The following is a 24,538-nucleotide window of genomic DNA, read 5'->3' on the forward strand; positions in this document are numbered from 1 at the left end:
ATTCCAATAGTTGGGTCTCTGTGTGGGAAAAGCAAGGCTTTTTAACTAGTGGTAATTTAAAAAATCAATGAATCATTTATGTCTCGTTCCGCTTGCCTTCCAGCCTCTGGCTGCTGACTCACGTCCATGTAGTCTTCCCTCCTGCCTTCATCTGTGCCAAGCAGGCCTGTTTTTGCCTTCACAGACGCTAAGCAGTATCACTTGTGGAAGCTCCAGCCAGCAACAAATTAAACATATTAAAATGCATCCCTTCCTGCATTAAACATTTATATTTTGCTATAAATTTTTGAAAGGGCTTTTGTAATTTTGCTTTTGAAATTGTCTGCACATAACTAATTTAATTTAGGATGGCTGTGATTTCTCCCATAATAATTACGCAGACTTGGGGGGGGGGGAGTGGGGAGATCCGACCTCAAAACAATTTTCAGATATCATGGGCTTTAGAGCTAGAAGGATACCAAGCACGGTTGAACACTCTGTGGTAGAGCATTAAACTAGCACGAGCAAGCCAACAACACTGCGAAAAACAAAACAGAATTGGTTTGGGGATGAGATTAAAATTGATATGCTTGATAAAACATACTATTTTGTAGCTACTTGATTATAAATTATTGTATTTTTGCTTATTGGTTTCCTTTACCCAACGAAGAGTTACCTCAAAAACCGCTATCTGGTAGGCACTATTTTAAGGTCCAGAAGTTACTATAAACTTGGAGGAAAGAGAATCTTGCCCGTTCTCCAAAGTTGATTTTGTTATAGCCAGCTTGGACCCTTGTCCTGAGGGCATTTGCGTGGGATCTTGCTGCCTCCTGTCCCTTTGCTTTACAGTGCCTTCAGGGTCTGCCAAAATCTGGTTTTACACTTCTAGCTAAATTAATGATTTTTCTCATTTTTATTTTCAAAGCTCTTCAACATTGTGGTCTCTTGTCTCCATCCACTTTTTCAGGACACAGCTCCTTTGCACGCTCTATAATCTTGTTTCTATCCACACCTCTAATTAAAACCACACATTTTGTGTTTGCTAGTGGACTCCTTGCAACAGCCAAAGAAACTCTCTTGGCTTTCACTTTCCTTGGCCTAATTTTAGCATCTGACATTGCTCACGCTCTCCTAGAGTGTTCCCTTTCCATTGATTGAAAAGGGTTACGAACGCAGGGAAACTTGTGAACAACAGAACAAGTATACATACCCATCGCCCCGGTTCTTGTTAAGCTTGCAACAACTTTCATTTTGCGTCGCAAGAAAGAAACATTACAAGGACACACCACGAGAACACAGCCCACAGAATCAACTGACTGGGCTCATGGGCGTTTGCAGAGATCAGGGAGCCTGTAAGGGACTCGCCTAGTCACTCTGCACATATGTAACCGCTGTGTAGCTTGGCCTTCTTATGGGGCCTTCTAACAGTGGGAGCAGGGGCTGTCTCTGACTATTTTGCCTGCCTTTGAGGCCCTTTGCCTCCTACTGGGTTGCCTTGATATGAGGGTTTGTGCCTGGTCTTACTGTGTGCTTTGTTATGCTGTCTGGTTTATAATCCCTGAGAGGCCTGTTCTTTCCTGAGGGGAGGGGTGGACCTAGAGGAAAAGGGAGGTAGGAGGGAGAAGCTGGGGAAAGAGGGGGAGAGGAGATTGTGGTTGGGATGCAATATATAAGAGAAGAATATAATTTTTTAAAAGAAAAAGGCAAAATAAAAAAGGAAGAAATATTAAAAACCAGGTATGGGCGCACACACCTGTGATTCTAGCACTTGAGTGGATACAGCAAGAAGATCGTCATAAGTTCAAGAACAGCCTGGTTTACATAGTCTTTTCCGAACCAACCAGAGCTACAGAGACCCTGTCTTGTGGGGGAAGGAGAGAGAAAGAAAAGAGAAAAATTGATATCTCTGACATCTGCTTTATGTCCATCCTCAGTCCTCTTCCTCCCTTATAATTTTGTGATCATGCCCTTTTGTGACTTATATATTAAATATATATATATATATATATATATATATATATATATATATATATACTCACAAACAATTTTCAGATTCTGCATAAATATATGTTAAATGTTTTGCAATTTGCCTTTTGCAGAACTCCATAGTTCTGACATTTAATTCTGTTCTAATTAAAACCCAAAATCATTCATTTTTACTTCAAGAAATCATAATTTAACCATTTACTTTCCAACAGGCATTTGATTTGCTTCCATATGTTACAATGAATGCAGAATATTTAGTTTTCCCAGGATCTCTACCTAGAAATGAATTTCTGGGTTTGAGGATGTGTTCATATCTTTATTAAACATTGCCAATTGTGCTTTACCAACTTAGAGTTATAGTACAAATTCTCCCAAAGTTGTCTGTGTTCTACATCCTCACAGAATTGGTGCTGTATATGAGAGAGTGCTGCATATGCAGTAAAGAAACTGCCAACATAATAGTTCATTAGGGGAAAGTTTTTATTATGGATAAGAGAGAGAAAATATCCAGAGGCATCTAGAAGAGTCCAGAGCAAAGCAAAAAGATACTGGTGGAGAGAGCATAGCAGAAGACAGAGAGCATAGTGAGAGTAAGAGTGAGCAGAGAATAGCAAGAGAGCATGGTGTGGACAAGCCATGAGGATAATAGAAGGGACAAATAGCTGGAGGGAGAGATTCATTTTGGGGGTGAGACACTTGTTTTCCAAGGTCCTGAGGAACTTGCTGGCTTTTATCTAACTACCAGAGGTCCTTTCATAGTCCATCTTGAAATCATTTCTAAATATATGGAGGGACTGAGACATAACAGATAATACCCAACTTTTCAATTTTTGCTAAACAAATGATTGTGAAATAATAATTCATGAGTTTTTTTTTTGTTTGTTTCCCTGAATAGAAATAAAGTTGGGCATCCTTTTAGATTTTATCACTCACTAAAGTTTCCTAGACAATTATTTATTCATAAATTTTATCAAGTATTCTACTGTATGGTGTTTCTGTGTGTGTGTGTGTGTGTGTGTGTGTGTGTGTGTGTGTGTTGTTGGTTATTAAACCCAGAGCCTGGCACATAGTAGACAAGCACACTGAGATGAGTTCCATCTCCTTGTTTCCCAGGGAATAAGCTGTCATTATATAAATCCAACCAGTCTTGAACTGTTTGTGTTACCTAGGCTACCCTCAAACTCACAATTCATCTACTTCCGCCACTGAGTCCTGAATTTAAGGTGTGCATCACCATGCCTCACTATATTGTTTTAAAGTATATAAATTGTGAAAAATGAAATAATTAAAGTTCTCATTCTTGTTCTATTTTAAGACAATAATTTTGTTGCTAGGGGTTACAGTGACTTATGCAGGCTAAATGTATGTGCTATCACCTGACCCATATGGCCTGACTCACTTATTCTCCCATGTTCTTCTGAAAGTTGCAACATTTTGCTTTCCACCATCTGATTTTTCATCTACCTTTCCTAGATTTCTGTTGCTGTGACAAAACACTGACCAGAACCAACTTGAACAGAAAATGGGCCTATTTCATCTTACAGTTTAGGATCCATCATCAACAGAAGCCAGGGCAGGAACTGAAGCAGAGATTGTGGAGGAATACTGCCTACTGGGTCACTGTCCTTGACTTGCTTAGCTATCTTTCAGTGTAGGCCCCACCTGTTCAGTGGCCTGAGCTCTGCAAGGTCAATCAGTAGTCAGACAAATGCTCCCACAGGCCAAACTGATAGAGGCACTTCCCCAGTTGGAATTCCTTCTTCCCAGGTATGGCTATGCTTATATTAAGTTTACAAAATCTATGAGCTTCCACTCTTTGTCAGTTTTGACACACAAACATACCCTTTTACACCTTCCCTTTTTCATTTATTTTTCCTGAGATATCACCTTAATATCAATACAACTTTTAAAAGTTTCAATGTTTTTTTTTAAAAATCATAATTTTAAAGTCTAAGTTCTCTTTAAAAATCCAAAATCTCTTAACTAACTACAGGTTCTTATAAAATCCATATATATATATATATATATATATATATATATATATATATATTCTTATTCGAGAGGGAAGAACCAGAACATGGTTACAATCAGGTCAAGGAAAAACAAAACAACAACAAAAAAATCCAACAGTATTAAAAGCTTAATGTCAGGTATCTGGGACTCATTTGTGATCTTCTGGGCTCTAAAGTGCTTGGTTAACCTTACCTCCCCATAGCACACACAGCTTGACTGATAGGCTCAGGCTATCTACTAACTGTAAGATATCCTGAAATTAATTTCCCTTTTCATGGTGTGATGTGAGAATCAAATTTTATAATATTACATGTGTAAAAATCTATATTTCCAGTGTTAGTTAGTGAAGAATAGATTCTTCCCTCACTGAAAGAAAATAACATATATACTGAGTATTAATCTTCTATAAGCCTATGGGTGTATTTGGGGGCTGTATTTTCCATTCCACTGGTCTGTGTTCATGCACAACTAAAATGATAGTACTTTCGGTGGCTATCAGCAGAGTAGAAAAGTTAAAGGAGAGGTGCAACTAACAGGATTTCTTTGGAGGGAGATTCAGCATCCCAGATCAAATATCACAGAGCTTATAGTAGAGTGATTTGGGGGTTGAGGAGGAGAGAAGACAAGGAATTGAAAACGTCATTCCAAAGTAAATATAAACAAGGTCTATTTGGATAAAAAATCAAAGGAGAGGAAGAAAGCTTGTATCTTTGAATTCCAGAGCTGGTGGCTGAGTGAAATGGAAAGTTAGTTTTGTCAATGAGTAGCGTTTTCACAATGGGCTATATTAACTAAGAGGCCTGCGTGCTTGAACTTTGCATACTTGGAAGTCACCTGGGGAGGATGAAAAATGGGGGATAGAAGGACAGAAGGCTGAGCTATGAGTAATTTTCCAATTTAGGGGGTAGAAGAAAGAAATAGGAAGAGAAAACACCTTAAAAGATGACCTTCATAACCTTCAAAACCTTAAGGATTTGGGGGTGGGGGAACAGTATGCTATGGGTCCTATCGGTCCAGTTCAACTGATGTGGCAGTTTCTTTTCTCTGAGCGTCTTCAAAGTCCTCAGATTTCCTTCTAGGGTGTTGCAAATAGCAATTTGAAGCCAGATTGCTCCATAGCAGGACCTGCTGTGGAGTTCCCAAGTCCTTCGGGTGTCTGGCTGCAGTTCCCCAGGTTGGCCGCAGGGGGCGAAATCTGCGGCGGCCTGGCAGGCGGGCGGGGGCGGAGGCGGGAGGCGCCGCTCTCTCTCGGGTCAGACTCTCTCCTCCCGGCTCCCCAGCTCCCCGGCTGGCTCCCAGGCTCCCGGGCTCCCGGGCTCCCAGGCTCCCCGCGCCCGGGCAGCGCCGGAGCCCTTCCTCTCCGCCTAGGCGAGGCGGGCGTGCGGCAGGCCGCAGGAGGCGGTGTCGTGGAATCCGCTGGCAGTCCGCAGCCCCGCAGAGCCTGGAGGCCGCCCTGATGGAGCCGCGGCTCCCAATCGGAGCTCAGCCCCTGGCAGTATCCGTCTAAGAGAAGGGGGGAAGGGGAAGGGAGGCCGGACGGGCGTGGGGCGCGGGTTAGGGTGCAGCATGTCCTGGGGCTAGCGGAGTAGGGAAAGCGGACCTGCTCCGGAGGGGACGCTGGGGGAGCCGAGGAGGGCAGACGGTGTGAACCTGGCCCCGCGTCACCCTTCTTTGGCTGCGTTTGCAGAAAAAAAAAAAAAAAAAAATAGAGACCCTTGACCAGTTCCTGCATATGGTGGCGGGTTTGGAGATGAAGGGTCCTCTCCGAGAGCCCTGTGCCCTGACCCTAGCCCGGAGGAACGGGCAATATGAGTAAGTAACCTCCTGACTCCCAAGGAGGAGAGAGCCTTCTTCTGTAAACCTCCTTGAGCCCAAAACCGCAGGGAGCCACTCTCCTTGGGCAACAGGTTCACAGCTAGGTGTGCAGAGTGAGATCTGCCTGAGCTGGGGCCTCCCACCCCCAACTTCTAAGCTACTAGGTAACTCTGGCTCCGTGGCTCAGTGGATGGACTCAATGGACAGAGAAGGAGGAAGCCTGGGTTCTTAGTTCCTTCACCCTGTAACTGACATGTGTTGTGTAACCAAGTTAATCAGGCTTTCTAAGTCTTGGTTTCCTCTTGAGTTGAGTAAAGCCATAAACTATCTTACGGCTTTTGGAGATAAAACTGAGGGACCACACAGGCATAAGTGGCTTACAAGTAAAAGTGCAATGGAAATGCTATGTCGCCAATGTTACAGACTTGTCTAATTTCCCATTTGACTGGCTCTTCCAGTCCCCAGATCCTCTTTTTCCCATTTGTTTGAAGGCATATGCATTAATTCACTAATGGGTTGGCGCAGGGCAGTCACTGTCGCACTGGACTGGACTGTTGGAAAGCAAAGCTAATGAAATGTGTAGAAACAAAATGGCATTTTGACATTTTATCAGTGCATGTCACCTCCAACTCTTCCTTGGATGATGGCAGCTCAGTAAATACTGATGGAGCAGAAGATTATTTTGATAAGCTATCGCCACAGCTGCTAGCCTTGCCCCCTTGCGGCTAATGCTTCTTCTTAAAAGTTTCCACGGTGGTCATTTCATGTCACAGTGCCCTATCGCTGTATATATACAAGGTACTTCCCTTGGTTCACTGGTTTCTGGGAATAGATTTCCCCCAGTTTAACAGTTATTGATCACTTAAATTGTACCATCTCTTAACATTGGATTCTGCGTGAAAAACGGTTTGTCTCAGGTTCTACTTTTAAATCCTCTGCCTCAAACTGTCTAATTCACAAGGAAGAAAAGTCCCACTAAATGTAGCTGAAGCTATGGGTGCTATTATAACTGATTGTCCATTAGGTCCGTGAAGTGGCTCTTTCCTAGATCCTGCTTGGTCAGTCATGTTGATGTAAGAAATGCATGTTGTTTCCCGTAGACTATAAAATCCAGGAAGACTAGTTTAATAAGAGTATATTCAATAGAATAGTGAATTGAAAAGCACAATTCCATGTGGGAAAGGTGGAAATGGTGTGTAACGTGCACAAACCAGTAGATTCTGTGTATCTTGGTTTCCTCTTCTGGAAAAACCCAAAGTTTTAAGAATTGAATGGGATAGCTATACTGTTGAAATAACCACAACACAGGAATTTGTCCCCCGGTTTAGTGGGTTTACAACTTTGCTAAGAGAGCCAGCAGCTGGTCTTGGGAAAAGTAACTTGCTCTGTGTAAGCTCTTGTACTAGAACTTTTAAACTTGGCAAGGGGAGGGCTCTTGCCTACTTCCCGACAGAGAAATTAAATCCCTGTGTTTTGAGTCCATATAACTAATGAGGGTATGGCAACAACTAACTGGATGGCTTGATGACTGTTCCAAGCACTTATCGTGCCCTTTTACAGGTACAGACATTGAAGTTAAGTCACTTATTCAGAGTTACAAAGCTGCATAGCTGAGATCCAAACCCATGCAGCATAGTTAAGAATGCCACAGATACAATTTCTACTTTGGTTTTTGAGACATTATTTCTCTGTATAGCCATAGTGGCCCTGGAACTGACATTGGAACCCTGCTGGCCTCAAACTCAGAGATCTGACTGCCCCTGCCTCCAGAGCACTGGGATTAAAGGAGTATACTACTATGCTCAGAAGAGAACTTTCTTTTGAACATTCCCTGGAGACACATATATAATACCACTTATAAGCCTCAAAGGGTTTTTTCCCTCTTAATGTCATCTCTGACCCAGGTCTCCAGAACTTTTTACATTGGGCCTTTTTGTCTTAGAACTTGAAGCCTATCACCACGTTTAGCTCTGTGGTTCTGAAGATTCTGAGCTTTTGCTGGAGAGACCAAAATGAAAAAGAGGATTGGGGGGGTTGGAGGGTGGGAGGAAGGGGTTGTTTTTGGAAACAATCAAATGTTTCAAAGTACTTATTTATTTCTCCAAGGAGTTCCATTTCAAAATTCACCTCTGTTTATAGTGTAATTAAAGTTGTTCACTTATTCAGCCAGTAATCACTGAGTATCTCTTAAACTGGACACAAAACTGAAGAGGATTTTTTTTTCCTCACAGAGCTCCAATATAATAAATATGACTGCTGTTTAAGTGTTCTATTGGAGGGCCAGGCTAAGGGGATACGACTACTGGTTCTTCTAGGGAATATTTGGAGAAGGCTTCACAGAGGAGGTGGTATTTAAACTGAGTCTTGGGAAGAAAAGATATATACTTGATAAAATAAAATAAAAAAACCAAAAGAAAACAAAAACACTCCCCTGAAGTGTGCTTGATGTGGAGGAGCCAGTTAATGTTTAGAATGGCTGTTTACCAATTAGGATATACCTTGATTCTGTCCCACTAGGAAGTGAAAAATTAAGCACAACATGGTCGTGTACATCTGTAACCCATGCAATTTGGAGTCTGGGCAAGAAGATCATGTGTTTGAGATCAGCCTGAGCTATATAGTGAGTTATAGGCCAGCCTGAGCTACAATACTGAAAACGTGTCTCAAACATTAATGCTTAAGGAGTGAGGAGAAGTGAATTTTGGAGTCTTGCATTTCATATTTGGGAGCCAAATTCATTCGTATTTGCATAAAAGTAGCTGCCTAAAGTGAGAAACCAGAGAACATGCACAAAGGATGTCAAGGCAATCTATTCAGGAATTTTGCTATCTCTTCAGCTGCTAGTGTTTGTTCTTTTGGCTGGCCCAGGAATGACTCTTCTTACTCCTTTAGTAACTGACATGCATGTATGAAAGTGGCAGCACCCTTCTCTGGTCAGAGACATGAAACTGAACATGAGAAGCTAATAAATGAGTTGTCTGACTCATTGACTTAATGCAGACGAGTCTCTGAGATACACTAGGCTCTACACTAAGCACTAGCAATACTATGACAGAAAGATAGCCATAGTCCCTCCCATCAACAAGTTCACTTAAGCTGTAGGTTCTTCAGTCTGGTGTTCATACAGTGAAGGTATGTAACTTGCAGCGCATGTTCTTAAGACTGTGTTTAGGGCATAGATTATTATACATCCTCTATGCATGTAAGGCAGTTTGGATGTTCAGGTATTGATCACCTTGTAGCCCTTGAGCAACATCTTGCAATCATGATGCTCAGATCGGGTGGACTTGATACAGCAAGTTTAATAAAGACAGATTATATTTGTGTAGCAAGACAGCAAGCAGTGTTTTGTTGCTGAAGATTAGGCATTTTCAGTAGCTATTTGTTGATACATTCTTCTGTGTTCTAGGTTAATAATCCAGTTGCATGGGAAGGAACAGCATGTTCAAGATATCATTCCTATAAATAGCCACTTCAGATGTGTTCAAGGTACTTGTTTTAATGACTTAGCTAGTTTTATAAGGCTTCTTCTTGGCCATTAATGCAGTGTATAATGTCATACATATTCAATTTTGTCACTGCATGTAAAGTGAAATATATTACTCTTCACAGAAAAGTTAACACTTCTAACCTGCCATTGAAAAGTGTTGTGTTTAAAAGTGCTGAAGAATTATATTTTAAAATACATATGTATATATCACCTGTTTCCCTGAGTAGAGCTGGAGATACGTGTAAGTAATCTTTTATGCTGATTGACATATATGTGGATTTAAAGTACTATCTTGGGCTTAATCAACATTGTGTCTGTTATAAAGGATTCACACACATTCTTTGTTTCCAAAGTACTGGGTTTTAAGACACCTTGGCAACATGAAGTATCAGACTGTAATGGCTCATAGTCACCTGTGTTGGTTCTTACGCCTTGACATTTGTGAATCATAGCTCTGGGAAAGAAACAGTTGGCTTTCTGTCCTTGCATTTGAGGACCGAATATAGAAAAAAATCTTGTTCCATTTGCTACACCGAAATTCCAACACTGGGAGAGCTATGTGGGACCTCACTTTGTCCTAGAAAGGAAGCTGATTACTAGAGAACAAATGTGTCATGGCTCCCGAAGGTCCAGTGCTTCTAGCAGCCAGTGGAGAGTATTGAGAACTTAAGGCCCAACTTGCACAACTTACTTTGAACTTTATTTTTTCCACAACAGTAACATGCGTGCTGTAAAGGGGTTGGAAAGAGCAGCAGTGCACAAAGAAAACAAGTCACCTACATTCTCATGCTTAAGAGGCACCCAGCATCTTTTCTCCTCTGTGCACATAATACATTGTTTAAGCAGGACTCGTCCTATATAACATTTCTCTCTCACCCACTTGCTACTGTGTTGAGTGTTTTCTGTGCTGCCAGTGGCTATACGCTGTTCCATTTTATGAATGGCTCATAATCTAATTATTCCCTCTGGTTGACATTTGGATTACTGTTCACTGGTATAAATAGTAATGGGATGAACATCTCTGTACATAAATCTTCCCACATATCTGTTATTTGCTCAGGATTTAGCCCTTGTGAGTGAATAGAGTCAGTGTGTCCGAGTTTTAAGACAACGTGCTGAAAAGAAAACACAGTATGTATTAAGAACTAAAATTTCTGAGCTGGGCATGGTGGCTCACACCTGTTATCCCAGAAAGAAGCTGAAACGGGAGGATTGCAGAGTCCAGGCCAAGTGTGAGTTCTAGGCTAGATTTAATTGTGTAATGAGACCCTGCCTCCAACAACAACAACAAAAAGCAGAAGAAATGAGAGGAGAAGAAAGGGGGATGGAAGAGGAGAAACAGGAGGGGCACATTGAAATACCTATGAGGAATAGTGTCTACATGGGGTCAAAAAGCCAGTCGGCTATTGAGTCTCCCTGTGTGGGAGAGAGATGCTAACCAAGTCACTGGTGCCATGGTAGGTTACTGCACTCACCTACCTTGCAAGTGGCAGCCTTACACAAAAGAGCCAAAGGCTTTGGTGTTCTAGCATGTATTTCCCCTTTCCTACTATTTCTGGGGTCTCACTTCTATTGTTTTTAAGAAGAAGAAGAAGATGGCTGCTTGCTAGACTGCAGTGGAAAACATGTATGTCACCGTTTCCCCCCATGACAAATTGAAATGTTATGCCCTTGAGTTTTCACTTCCTTTCCATTTCCTGACTTGCATATCTATTTGGAAAACTAATCACTCAGAGTTTTGTGGAACTAAAGGGTATTACAGAACAGTGGTGAATATAGTCTGTGTGTTCATAGCCTACTTACTTCACCCTGCAGTGGAGAGCAGTGAGACTGTTCTGCTAGTACACAACATAGTGCCTTACTCTTGCTTATTTTGCACCTAATAGAACCTGCAGTAGAATCTTGTGGTGAGGGAGCAAGACAAGTGTGGGACTCGCCATTTGATCAACAGAGATCCTGGTTGATTCCAACTCAGAATCAAGGGTCAGCCATGAGGCTGTGCTCAAATCTGGAGAAGTCAGAGAGGAAAGGATAAGTTGAGTTCAGATACTCAGGGCAAAAAAAAGGAAGTCCAGGAAGACAAATGTGGAAAAAGAAAAGAAAGAACTCTAAACTTGCAAACTGCTTTGTGCTGTCTTCTTCTTTTTTCTATTGATTCACAGTATTTTTACTTATTAAGAAATACAGTATAAAAAAAAGTACAGTGTACCAATTTGAAACATGTAATGATCCAGTTGAGATAATAACATTTCTTTGTATTGGGAACTGTCAGACTCATCTAGTTCTTTTAAAATCTGTAAATGTGTAATATACCTTAGTTATTCTGCTACGCTGGAAAACACTAAAACATAGTCCTCCTAGCTAACTGTACTTAACTGTCCATTCCTTGCCCCGCTCCCTTTACCTACTATTTTCTACTAGTCTCTGGTACATATTTCTACTCTACATTTCTCTGAGATAATTTTTTTTTCAGCTTCCACATGTTAAGTAAGGATGTGCAATATATGTCCTTCCATGACTGATTTATTTCACTTAGCATAATGCCCTTCAGTTCCATGCATATGGCCAGCAGGACAGAATTTCATTCTTCTTGTCCTTAAATAGTACTCCACTGTGTACTCTATACTATATCGCCTTTATTCATCTATCTGACATCACTTCTCATGAATAGTGCTCCAATTAAGATGGCATCACAAGTGGCCCGACCTTTCTGCTGGATATGATACCTTTTAGACCCACTGAAGCCTACGAGCAAAGATCGTTAAGTACTCTCCAACTCTTAGGGCAAACGTGCAGATACTGAGATCATTGACAAGCTTTCAGAGACTATATCTGAGTTGAGAGAGAATTCAGTGAGAATAAGTCTACTCGGAGGCTTTCAGTCCCTCCCCTGGCTTTCTCTAAGGTCTAAAGGACACAGAGAGCTAAGCTTTCCTTCACTTGCATGAACACGTTGTTATGTTCCCTACTATTAAGTCACCATCTCTTGCTTTTCTTTGAGGAGCTCCAGTTGGGTCCTTGATCAGTTCCTTTCTCTTCCTGTTTTTTTTTTTTTTTTTTTTTTTTTTAAAGTTGAGTTGCACACACTCTTTATAACCTGGGGCTATTAAAATCCTTTTTAAAGAAAATGTGCCAAACAAAAACAATCAAAGGATTCTTTAACGTGTTCTGAGACTCAGGGGGGAACTGAGTAATGCTGTTATGTAGTTATGAAATACTGCTTTGGTGGTAATGACTGGTTTTCTCCTCTGTGATTCTGTTGTGCTTTTCCTCCTTTCAGAAGCAGAAGAAACTCTTTTGATTGATATTGCTTCAAACAGTGAGTATCTTTCAGAATGGAGTTGGTTTTCATTCTACAAATATTGACTTTAATACTTTACATTTAAGAAATTTTCGGGGGTGCATCTTGTATTTTGCCACCTCATCCCAAATCTCCATTTTCTTAAGGCAGCCCTAAAAATTATCCTCATCTCTCAAAACCATTCCAGCTGAGCCTAAGAAAACACTGGCTGTTTCTAAGAATCTCTGCAAACCTGAACTGTGATAAGCTTTGCCGCTGCTGCAGAGCTGTAAGCTACTTGAAGCTGCAAACATTGTCTATACCAATCGTTTTGTTGCTGTGGAACTGATTAATTAATAGGAAGAGCTAGGAAAATGCTTGAAGTGCTTGAGGTTTATGGGTCATTTTTTCTTTATTTATTAGTTTGTGCATATATGCAGACAAGCATGTACATTTATGCATGTGTGTTCATGCATATGTGTGTACATGTACATGTGTATACTATAATAGGTAGTATCTTTAGGTGTAGTGCACCTTTGGTTTTGAGACAGGGATTCACCAGCTTGAAGCTCATCAATTAGGCTATGCTGGCTGGCCAGGAAACACCAGGAATCTATCTGCCTTTTTCTGTTTCCTCAGCTCAGATTATAAGTATGCGTCATTTCCAGCTTTTTTACATAGGTTCTGAAGATCAGAGTCAGGACCTCCTGTTTAATGCCAAGCACTTTACTGACTAAGCTATCTACCCAGCCATATTAGTTTTCTTTTTAATTTGAATACATAATGTATATGAATATATATTTAAAATAAATACATGATTGCATTCTTTTCCTCCTTCCCTATCCTGCCACCTCAGTCCCGCTAAAGGTCTCTCCTTCCCAGCTTCCTCCATGGCCCCACTCTCAAATTGTTATATATTTGTGTACATGAATGTATGCATAAATATATAAATACAGCCTACTGAGTGCTTCATTTTGTGTGTATATGGTTCCAGAGCTGACCACTTTCTATTGGATAATGTAGTAGAGGGTCATCTCCCCACAGAGGCAGATTCTCCCTCTCTCAGTCCTCACTCCTTGCCTGTTGTTGTTGTTGTTACAAAGTAATAGGTTCCATCATGGTCTTTTCAGACATCCTTTTGTTGTTGATTGTTGTTCCACACTGGCCGCCGACCTCCTTCCTTCTGACCCCCTTCTTCTCACTGCTCTGCCTTCTGCCTGCATGTCCCACAATTCTTTTACCCTGTTTTCCCTCTGCCCTGCTTTTCCTTAAGCTATCTTTTCTTCTCTCGTGCTATCTTTTCCAGTCTCGTGACCTGTACCCCTGCACCCACATGCACCCTTATACACATTAAAATGGAGGCTCTACGTAGGAGAAGAAAACATGTAGCATTTACCTTTCTGAGTCTGAGATACTTTGCTTAACAGTGTCCTTGTAATTTCCAGTTACACCCATTTTCTTGCAAATGTCACGATTCTGTTTATCATTGTGGCTGAGTAAATGTTATCTTTTGACTATTATATTCTAGAGTCTACTCCCACCTTGTTTTTATGTTTTTGTGTGAATTCACAATGTTTTCATCTATTCCTTAAATTATTTTGAAAGGCACGGAGTCCATTAAATGGCATGTTCTTTTTTTCTTTTCTTTTCTGAAATAATCCATGCCCTACTTAAGCCCTGTTCCCTCAAGGCCTCCATTCATCAGAGGGAACATGCTCTTCTTTTTGCTGCTTCTGTCCTGTCTTTTTTTTTTTTATCAGTTTAATGCAAATCACTGACTTTCTGTGCAAGATGTTCTTTGTTTATCATCTAATTGTACTGTGCTCTGGAGAGGAGAAAATGGGCACTTGATTGCTACTGTGGCTACTGTGTGGTTGCTATGGAAAGTGTATCTGACCATACAAATCTAAGTCAAATGGTTTACCTTATCTCTTGCTTGAGGCCTTGAATAAGCAGAACTTGCCATTAAGCTTGGGGCTACAGGTTGCACATAATTTTGTTTGGAGAAGGTCTCTGCCCCTGGCACTATTAATGTGTACTAAATGGTTTTCTAGTTTGGGTTTATTATTCCTTTCTTTAATCATAGAATATGAAACTCTTAATAGCTGCTCCTAAACTGTTATGTAAACCTAGCTGCTAACTTCTGTTACAGATATCCAAGAGAGAAAATAACTTAGAACCTGTGTTGTTTTGTACTTAGACAAAAAAAAAAAAGACAAAAACAGCAGCAGGCTGGAGATATGGTCCAGTTGATAGAGTATTTGCATGTAAAAAGCCCTGGTTCCATCCCTAGCACTCCATAAACTGGGTATGGTATCACACATCTGTAACCTCAGTGCAGTGCAAGCAGGATGATCAGGAGTCAGGTCTATCCTTCAGTTATATAGTGAGTTCCAAGCTAGCCTGTGCTACATGAAACACTCCCTGTCTCCAAAACATGTTTTTGTTTTCAGGAACACAGGGTCAGGGAGAAATCTCCATGAATAAAAGTACTTGTTGCACAAGAATGACAACAGTCTGCATTCAACTCCTAAAAAACAATACCCTTTATTAATGTGCAAGACTGATTTTAATATAAATATGTATTGTCTAGATACTACGGTTGAAAGTACTTTTCTAGTTGTAAAATTAATGCATCTTAATTATGTATAATTGTGACAATCAAAAAGTTTTGAAGTATTCAATTAAAATTATTATGTAGAATGGGAGAGATGGCTCAGCAATTAAGAGCAAGTATTGCACTTGCAGAGGACCCAAGTTCAGTTCCCAGCATCCACTTTAGGTGGTGCACAACTCCAGCTCCAGGGGAATAGACCACCCCCTTGTGGACTCTGCAGACACCTGCACTCTTGTGCACGCACCTTCATGCACACATGTACACAAGCACACACAATCAAAGTCTTTGAAATTTAGCATATAATCATGAGGTTATAGTGTAGCTAACATTTATATGTATTTCCTATTGCTTTAGTTTCTATTCCATATAACTGGAATCCTTCTACATACTTTATGGGAGGCTTGTAAGGCTGAGAATTGAACCCAGAGGCCTAGTGCCTGGCAAACATATGCTCTACATCTGAGCTACATCCCTACAACTTTATTTATAGTTTTTATCATGGATTTTTACTTAGCACTTTACCATGACATTTCCCCTATGTAATTTAAAATCATTTTAAACATAATTGTGTTGTTCTTGTTGTTTGAGACAGGGTTCTATCTATCATAGGATAGCCTCAAACTCTCTATGTAGCCAAAGATGACATGGAACTCCTGATCCTCTCTATACCGCCCCAGTGCTGGGATTCATGTTTTGTTCCACCATGCCTGGTTGTTTAAACATTATTTTTTATAACCAATATTTCACCATAGCTATTTTGTTATAGTGTTATTAAGCTAGTTTTTTTTTTTATAAAATTAAGTCATCTTGAGGGAACATAAAATAACTCTTTATCTGGGTCCTATTTTATAGTTCTCAGTAAAACTTTGTAGTTTCTTTTTTTTAAGTTTTTTTTTTAAGTTTTAAAAAATCAAATTTTTAGGTTGAGAATTTCATGGTGGATTTGATTTGCTGATAGATTGATTACTACTGTCATATAGAACAATTAATAAGTCTTGGATATTTTATCCAGTTACTTCACTTAATTTATTTTTAATATTTTTTTGCTTTTTTTCCACTTTGGCAGATTGATAGCCTTAATTATATTTAAATAACTATTTTGCCTTATTTCTCATAGCTACAGCCATTGGTTTTGTTTCATGTCTCACTGTACCAATGAGAATTTGAGGACCAATGTTAAATGATGGTGTTAACCCTTATGTGGCTCTGGGTTACAGTGAGGATGCTTCAACTGGAATTTCCCAGTTAAACACATTTTTCCCTGATGATTTGCTGGTTCTTAAAAAAATAATAATAAATTGTATTTAAACCAGACATGGCATGTGCCAGTAGTAGTCTGAATATCTGGCAGACTTAAGCAAAATGACTGTGAATTCAAGGCCAGGGCTATATAGCAAGTTCAAGACCAGCCTGAGCCACATAGCAAGACTGTGTCACACAGAAAAAGAACAAAACCAACAACACAAACTAAGATTTTGCTGTTCCTTAAAATTGTACATATGTACAAAGTTTATTAAGTTTTCTCCCTGTTTTTCGTGGAGATGAATTTATTTTCCCTTTTTCTTTCCTTTATCTCTTTATGACCTTTAGATGAACTCTATTATGCTAATTTTTAAATAGTACCCTACCTACTTTATTCATTATTCCACAAATATTTATAGAGTGCCTTCTATTTGTCAGACCTGGTGGTAAATTCTACAGAATCATCAGAGCACAGCAGAGATAAGAGTCCTGCTTCCACTTCCCTTTTCCTTCTGTGCTTTTTGTTGCTAGAGCCACAGATATGCCTATAATTCATAAATGTATTCCAGAAATACCTGAATATATTTTGGGTACTATGCACTGTGCTAAGCTCTAAAAACACAAGAGAAAGCAATATACTCTTGGTGGCTCATCTATTTTAATGGACAAAAGTAAATTGAACAGGATTAGATGCTTACATGAATGTGGATTTAATAAATACTAACAAGAAAAAGTGCAAAGAGTTTACAAGAGGGGTCAGTAAATGAGGCAGTGTACTCAGGCAAGGCATTTACAAAGAGGAGACATTTATATTGGGAACAGAGGGCCTAAGAGACAGCAACAACTGAAGTAAAAAAGAATATTCTAGATAAAGGGGATTGTGAGACTCCAAACTTAGAAGTACCCTGACAATTTCTTGTAAATTAAAGGCAAGGGTGCCTGGAATAGGGCTTGAGCACCAAGACAAGAGAGGCTATGAAATCTTGTAAGTCACAGTGTTGAATGTGCAGTTTTAGACTTTAAAATGAGAAGTCAAGGATTTTTACGCTGATATAGCATCATTTGCCTGGAAGCAGAAGGTCCACTTATGAGGCTGCTTTGGTTGTATATGCTAGAGAGTATGGTTGTGATAGAAATGGAGAAAAGTGAGCAGATTTGATAAATGAACTTGGAGGTAGGATCAAGAAGAACCAGCTTGGGTGGGAGGGGTGGGAGGAAGAGACATGTCAAGGATGAGTACAAGGTTTCCAATGTGAACTTAGATGATGATGCCTATTTGCATAAACATCTTGAAGATGGAATAAATTTTTCTTTGAAGGGACCATCAAGAATTCATTTTAAAAAAGATATTTTATTATTTGTGAATACATTTTTTATCATTTTACTTACTCCTGAGCATGGAGTCATCCACTACAGAGTAGTTGACCTATCAGGAGCGACACCCTTAGGGAAAACTGATACTCCTTCCCCTTAAAGCCACCAGCTGTCCATAGCAACTCAGTTAGGAGTAGGGGCTCATGAAGCCCTTTCCACTTGATGCTAGAATGTTGACTGGCTGATTCCTGTGCACATAGCCACAGTGGCCATGAGCTCCATTGCATTGTAGTCCTGTCATGTCAAGAAGACAGTTTTGTTTCGGTCCTCCTAAGCCTCTGGCTCTTGTTTTTCCACCCCTTCTTTTAGAAGGCTCCTGAGTGTTGACAAAGGGGTGTGATATAGATGTCCCATTTGTGGCCAGTCATGCCACTGACACTTTCTCTTTACATTTTGACCTGTTGTGAGTTCCTTTCTTACCCACCATTCACCTCACAGACTTTTTAGATAAGTCCGAGAGCTTTGAGGGTAGTTTGCTACCGTGTTCATTTAGCAGAGTAGTAGTAGGCTTATTCCTGGGCTTCTGAGTACCCCAACCATGGATTTGTGGTTTGATTTGCAGTGCCAGTGAATGCAGTTTTGGCCATGTTTGAGATTTCTTTGAGACATTTCTTGTGTGGATGACAAATTGGCAGCCAGATAGATGCCACTTGGGTGCTAAGCCTAACAAGCATGTGAATGATATCCAAACCATGAGAGATGATGTGATTGTGTTGAGAGCTCCACTGTTTCACACAGTGCTGTCTAATGTATATACTTGCTTACATGAATTAGAAGTAAAACTCACAATTCAGTGGCTCCATTTCAAGAGCTCACTAGTCAGATGCATCAATACTGGACAGCCCACGTATAGAGCATGCTCATCATCACAGTGCTATATGGAATGAGAAAATAATTTTGGATAAGTCAAAGATTTCTAGGGAGGGTGGTTTTTGGTTTTTTTTTTTTTTTAAGTTACATATAGGAGGAGCCACTTCAAAAGGTAGGAAAAACTAGCCAGGCATGGTAGCATACTGCCAAGGACCAGCCTCAGCTTTGAGAGGGGTTCTGAGGAAAGGATGTTTGGGAGGTGCTGAAGAAACGACTCGAAGTCAGTTGTGGGTACAAGATGACAACAGTGTAAATAACAGAATGTCCAATGTCTGGGATCCACTCACCATCTTCTGAGATCCTCCAAAGTGCTTGGGTCACTTCTCCAGCTCTGCCCTCTGTAGCACACACAGCTTAAGCTAAGGCACACTCCACTCCACCCCGCCAATGTTCTTAGTAGTCATCCCAGGTACTGGCAGCTCCAAAATTCTACAGTCTTCTGCTGCATCTGGGCTGTACTTCACCAATAGCCTCTCCTAGGCTCTCTTCATGGTGCCAAGCCTCAGATTTTGTACATGACTCTGAGTCCTGCGCCTTCAACTGCCACTGAGGCTGCACCTTCACCAATAGCATTTCCTGGCTTCTCACAGTGTCAAGCCTCAGCTGCTTTCCATGTCCCCTTCATGCCTTCAAAACCAGTTCCTCGGTAACTCTTACCAAGTTCAGCTGCCAGCACAAGGTATAACCTTGGCTGCCTCTGGAACACAGCTTCTGTACGTTGACTCTGAGGAAACACTGCCCAAGAGATTTCCCCTCAATAATGCTTGTCTTATCACTGCTAAATTCTCAGCTTCTGCTTACCAGCACTGACTATCCCAGCAAAGCAAAGGTTTCATTTTTGTAGTTTCGGTTATCTTTCTAATAATAGCTGACTCTTCAGCCTCAGCTAATCAGAACTACAGAAATGTAATTCAAAGTAACAAATGACGTTCTAAGTTTCCCTGTGAAACTTCATAAGCCAAGCCTCCATCTTCTGCACTGCTCCCTTATCTTCCAGGCTCCCACAGAACAGCCCACTGTGCTCTCAACTCAATGGTTTTCCTAGCTCAAACTTCCAAAGTCCTTTCAAAATCCACCCCAAACATGGTCAGCTTTGTCACAGCAATACCCTATACACTGATGCCAACTTGTCTTAGTTAGGGTTACTGTTGCCACAATGAAACACCATAACCAAAAAAAAAAAAAAAACCCAACTTGAAGAAGAAAGGGTTTATTTGGCTTAAACTTCCACATCGCAGTCCATCACTGAATGGAGTCAGGACAGGAACTTCAACAGAGCAGGAGGCTGGAAGCAGGAGCTGATACAGCGGCCATGGCTGCTTACTGGCTCATTCCCCATGGCTTGCTCCATCTGGTTATAGAATCCAGGACCACCAGCCCAAGTGGCACCACCCACAGTGGGCTGGGTCCTCCCACATCAATCATTAGTTAAGAAAATGCTCTACAGGTTTGCCTGCAGCCCGATCTTTGGGAGGCGTTTTCTCAGTTGAGGTTTCCTCTTCTCAGATGCCTATAGTTTATGTCAAGTTGACATCTCGTACCATAAAACCAGCACAATATGTCTGTGTACTTGTGTGCTTATTTCCTCTGTTTTCTCTGGTGGAAGTACAGAGAAGGCAATTAGTTGGACTATTGTGGGTTGGAATTTAGCCAAATAGGTGCTGTGGGAGCCCAGAGGTAAGGCAATTGTGGAGTCTTGCAACAGACAGTGATGATGACGTCTGTTTGAGAAAAGGGGAAGTGAAAGCAAGAAGGATTCCAGGGATAGCAAATGAAGGGCTTAGTGGGACCAAGGATCCTCGAGGTCAAAACAATTACAGAAAAGATAAGGAGCGTGTATACTGGGAGGACTAATAGTCACAGAGAGATGTTTGATTTATGTTGCATGTTAGGGGATGGTGCTTCTGTAATGGAAAATCTAGGCTATTCTTGAGGGAGGCACTGCGGGGAGAGAGGCAATGGAGGTTGAGGTGGAATGGGAAGGCCACTGGGTGAAGAAGGTGAAGGTGGTAACTGGATTTTCTGTGCCAATTTTTGAGCAAGACTGAATAATGGTAGGTGTTTGAGTGGAAATAAAGTCTTATGCAACAGGCATTGGATTCTGAATTCTGAGGTTTGTAGAGAGTGGTGGTTTCGTAGAGGGAAGAAGAGAAGGTGGCATCGCCCAGTGAATGAGCCTCAGGAGAAAGCAGTTTCCCGACAGAGATGGAGAGGGAGTCTATAGGAGGTATTGAACTTCGTCAGATTTAAGCCAAGCATGATAGTGCTTGTCTATAGTCTCAGATACATGAGAAACTGACACGGGGGATCACTTGAGACCAGGAATTAAAATCCAGTCTGTGGAAGAAGTAACTTGCTTGGAAACTAGTCAGTTCTAAGTTGCATTCGCCTCTGATTTATAATGTAGTTGTATGTTGGAATCCCTAACAAGTATTTTTTCTTAAAATTACCAGTGGGGTCAGGTGTAGTGGCAGGTGCCTATAATTCCAGCACCTAGGAGCCTGAAGCAGGATCAATGTTTTGAAATGAGCCTGGGCTACATAGTGAGACATTTCTGGGCATCCTCCTCCAGATAGTCTGTTTTAATATTCCTGAGGTGGGGCATACATATAAGTATGCCCTAAAAAGAACCTCTGGGGCTGGAGAGATGACTCAGTTGGTAAGCTGCTTTTGTGTTCAAGCATGAGGACAAGTTTGATCCTCAGAACCCATGTTTGAAAGAAAACCGGAAAAGAGAGAGAGAGAGAGAGAGAGAGAGAGAGAGAGAGAGAGAGAGAGAGAGAGAAGCAAGCAGATGGATAATCCCTCACTGTGGAGGCAGAGGCAGGTAGAGAGATCCCTGGGGCTCACTGGTCAGCTACCCTATACTACCCTATAAGTCCCAGGTCAATGAAAGACCCTGTGCCTTAAAAACCCACAATGGATGGATCCTGAGGCCTAACAACAGAGACTGACCTCTGTCCTTCACCTGCGTGTGCACACAAATAAAGAAACCTCTAGTAATGTAATGAAGCCATGGTTAAGAACTACCAAGGGGTACAAAGAATGTCAGGTGACATGAAAGATGTAGGAACGCTTGCTGCCCATAGAGGACTGAGAGTTGGGGCAGGGTGAAAGAAAGGGGAAGAGAAGACTGGGTCATGGAATAATTTGTTGTATTTTTGAGCAATATGTTAAGAGAGCATCCAATGAAAATTTGCAAGCAATTCCTGGAATCTTCTGGCCATTAAATTGATATATTTTATATTTACTAAAGTGTATCTTTCAAGGATTGTAGAAAAGAGAGAAAATGCCCTTGTACTAAATTGTATCTGATGAAGATGGCTTTGTCTTATGTATTTTGAGTCTAACTGACTAGAGAAAGGGAGGAGTCAGATCCTGAAGCTTTCCCAAGTATCTTCAATGCTGCTCCTAACTGACACTTGTCTCCCTGCCTTCATTCTTGTCTGTACAGAGGATCCCCTAGTAAGTATCTTACCTCTGGTCCTTTTGGTTGGCTTTCATTTTTCTCCATTTTCATCCTTTTTTAATTATTATTTTGACCAGGAATCTTCTTTTTTAAAAAAACACTGTGTTCTATAAAGGTGGAAACAAGAGATTAAAAAAAGAAGAAAAACATAACCAGATTTGAGAACTAGATTATCAACATAAACTAGGATTTTTAATTCTATTTTCCCCTTTCTTTATTATTTATAAGTGCAAAAAATTCCTGTTCCATGGCCATTTATTAAATGCCTTCTAGCTCTGAAGTCAGCCATCACTGTCACCAAGCAAGTGACTACCAAGACTTTCTCCATCCTAATATAAAATGTCTTGAATCATACCTGGAAAGCTCTCAGACAGCTCAGTCTCAGACAGCTCTGAAGCCATTGGTTACTCTAGATTGTAGAGAATACTGGGTAACCTTCTTTCTGAATTGACTCTTCTTAAACCAACCAACTCTGGAATAGATTTGCAGGATTATTCAAGATACCGGTGGCATTTTTCACTTGTGTTAATGAGGTATAGGTATGTCTTCTCAGAAAGCATCAAGCCAATCCCACTTTAAGTTAACTTGTAAATTTAATGTGCTCTGAAGCTGACCATGTTACTTCCTATATTACCTTCATGCCTTAGAATATTATGCAATCTGAACTTAAATGGTAGGAATTTCCAGTATGGGGATAGAAAGAGGGCGATTTGTGAATTTGTCTTTTGCTAGAGCTTAGAAATCCCTACACTGGTATCCGAAAGGTCGGGACATAGGAAGCTATGATTTAGTGTGCCTATTGCTAGTCTGCTCATTGACACAGTTCATCAGCACTGTGAGTCCTCTTCCTGTAGGATTTCTTCTCTGCCTCATCCCCTCCACCACTACAATACCAGAGCCCTTGTTCTTCGCCATGTGCTCTTTATTAAGGGTCTGGATTATTTGTAATCTGGACCTCCTTCTGACCAGTTTGCAAATATTATCCCAATAAGGTATTGATAAAGCATTGTATGCCATAGCTAGGGATCTGTGGATTTCATTCTTTTTAAAGGTGGCTGCAAAATTCGGGTACAGGGAGACTGGACCAGAGAGCGCCACTTTGAAATTTCCGATGAAGAACGCTGTTTGAAGTTCCTCTCAGAGGTCCTTGCAGCTCAGGAAGGTAACTCAACAATTTCCTTTCCACAATTTCAATGGGAGTAAAATGCTGACATGCTGATTCAGAGGCAGGTAGCTATTAGCGAAGCCCCCCACCCCACCTCATCCCCACCCTTCCCCTTGCACTCTGATAGCTCTTTTTTTCCACTTCAGGAATGAACCCAGGGATAGATTAAGGAGCAAGTCTACCCAGCTTTAAAAAGAAAAAGTCAATAGCATGGCATGCAGTTTACTGCAGCCTGCAGTCCCCCTCCTTCTGCCCAGAATGACTCAGAGCTGTCGGTATTTTTCAGAATTCTGCTGACTGTGCATTCAAGGACTGGATAAATGAATAGCTTTGGGTTGTAGTTTAGTGATAGTCTTCCCAGTTTCTGACCTAAATCTTGCCTTTCCAGCTCAGTCACAGCTTCTTGTTCCAGAACAAAAAGACTCATCTAGCTGGTACCAGAAATTAGACACTAAGGATAAACCTGCTTATTCAGGTATTGGAAAGACTCTTTCATCTCTGGTTGCTATGATCTTTTTCGAGCCAGTAGGTAATATTAGTTTAGATGAATTGGTTGTGTGGAGTAACCATTGAATCCATGGCCACCATTGAATCCAAAGCTTCACTCCTTATTCAATCTGTGGTATGGTAGCTTTTTCTGAGCCAACTTGGAAAAAAAAAGTTTAAGTACAGACTTCACAGCCAGACAACCTAGGTGTGAGTGCCAAGTCTGAAACTTACTATTATGTCATCTTGTTTGAGTGACTCAGCTCTGAGCTTCTGTTTCCTTCTCTACAATGTAGAAAAAATGTTAATGGTACCTACCTTATGAAGTTATTGAAATGTAAGGAAGACAAATGATATATAATCCCTTCTATAAATGTTGGCATGTATTATTCAGGTTCCAGATTGGTATAACTTTCTGTCATTAGAGTTTAATGTATCAGTGCTTCTGGGATGAATGTCTTACCCTAATATAAATGATCACTACACCCGTGGTACCTTGATCCAGTCATAAGCAAATAAAAGCTTTGCCTATCTGGCTATATTGGAGGGTCTCTTTATCTTCACTTTGTCTTTGTATCTTGTGTCCTTCAGGGCTACTTGGATTTGAGGATAATTTTTCATCTATGAATTTAGATAAAAAAATGAATACACAAAATCCCCCCACAGGGATTCATCGGGACCCACCCCCTCCGCCTTCTTCATCAAATAGAATGTAAGTCCTCTGGTACAACACACTTCCCCCCCTCTAAGAG

General features: G+C 40.8%; 1 protein-coding gene across 2 annotated transcripts in view; it reads left to right on the forward strand.

Moving 5' to 3' along the window:
* The first annotated feature begins 5,636 nt into the window (after positions 1–5,636).
* Ocrl (OCRL inositol polyphosphate-5-phosphatase) overlaps positions 5,637–24,538 on the forward strand; it is a 52,644-nt gene continuing 33,742 nt past the window's right edge. For both annotated transcript variants that reach the window (XM_034485338.2, XM_076918644.1), the window contains exons 1-6: positions 5,637–5,790; positions 9,203–9,282; positions 12,564–12,602; positions 23,187–23,297; positions 23,689–23,775; positions 24,378–24,498. In XM_034485338.2, the coding sequence (XP_034341229.2) occupies positions 5,711–5,790; positions 9,203–9,282; positions 12,564–12,602; positions 23,187–23,297; positions 23,689–23,775; positions 24,378–24,498 (518 nt within the window). In that variant the 5' untranslated portion in view covers positions 5,637–5,710. The remainder of the gene's footprint in view (positions 5,791–9,202; positions 9,283–12,563; positions 12,603–23,186; positions 23,298–23,688; positions 23,776–24,377; positions 24,499–24,538) is intronic.

Source organism: Arvicanthis niloticus, chromosome X (genome assembly GCF_011762505.2).
Source record: "Arvicanthis niloticus isolate mArvNil1 chromosome X, mArvNil1.pat.X, whole genome shotgun sequence".
Classification (NCBI taxonomy): domain Eukaryota; kingdom Metazoa; phylum Chordata; class Mammalia; order Rodentia; family Muridae; genus Arvicanthis; species Arvicanthis niloticus.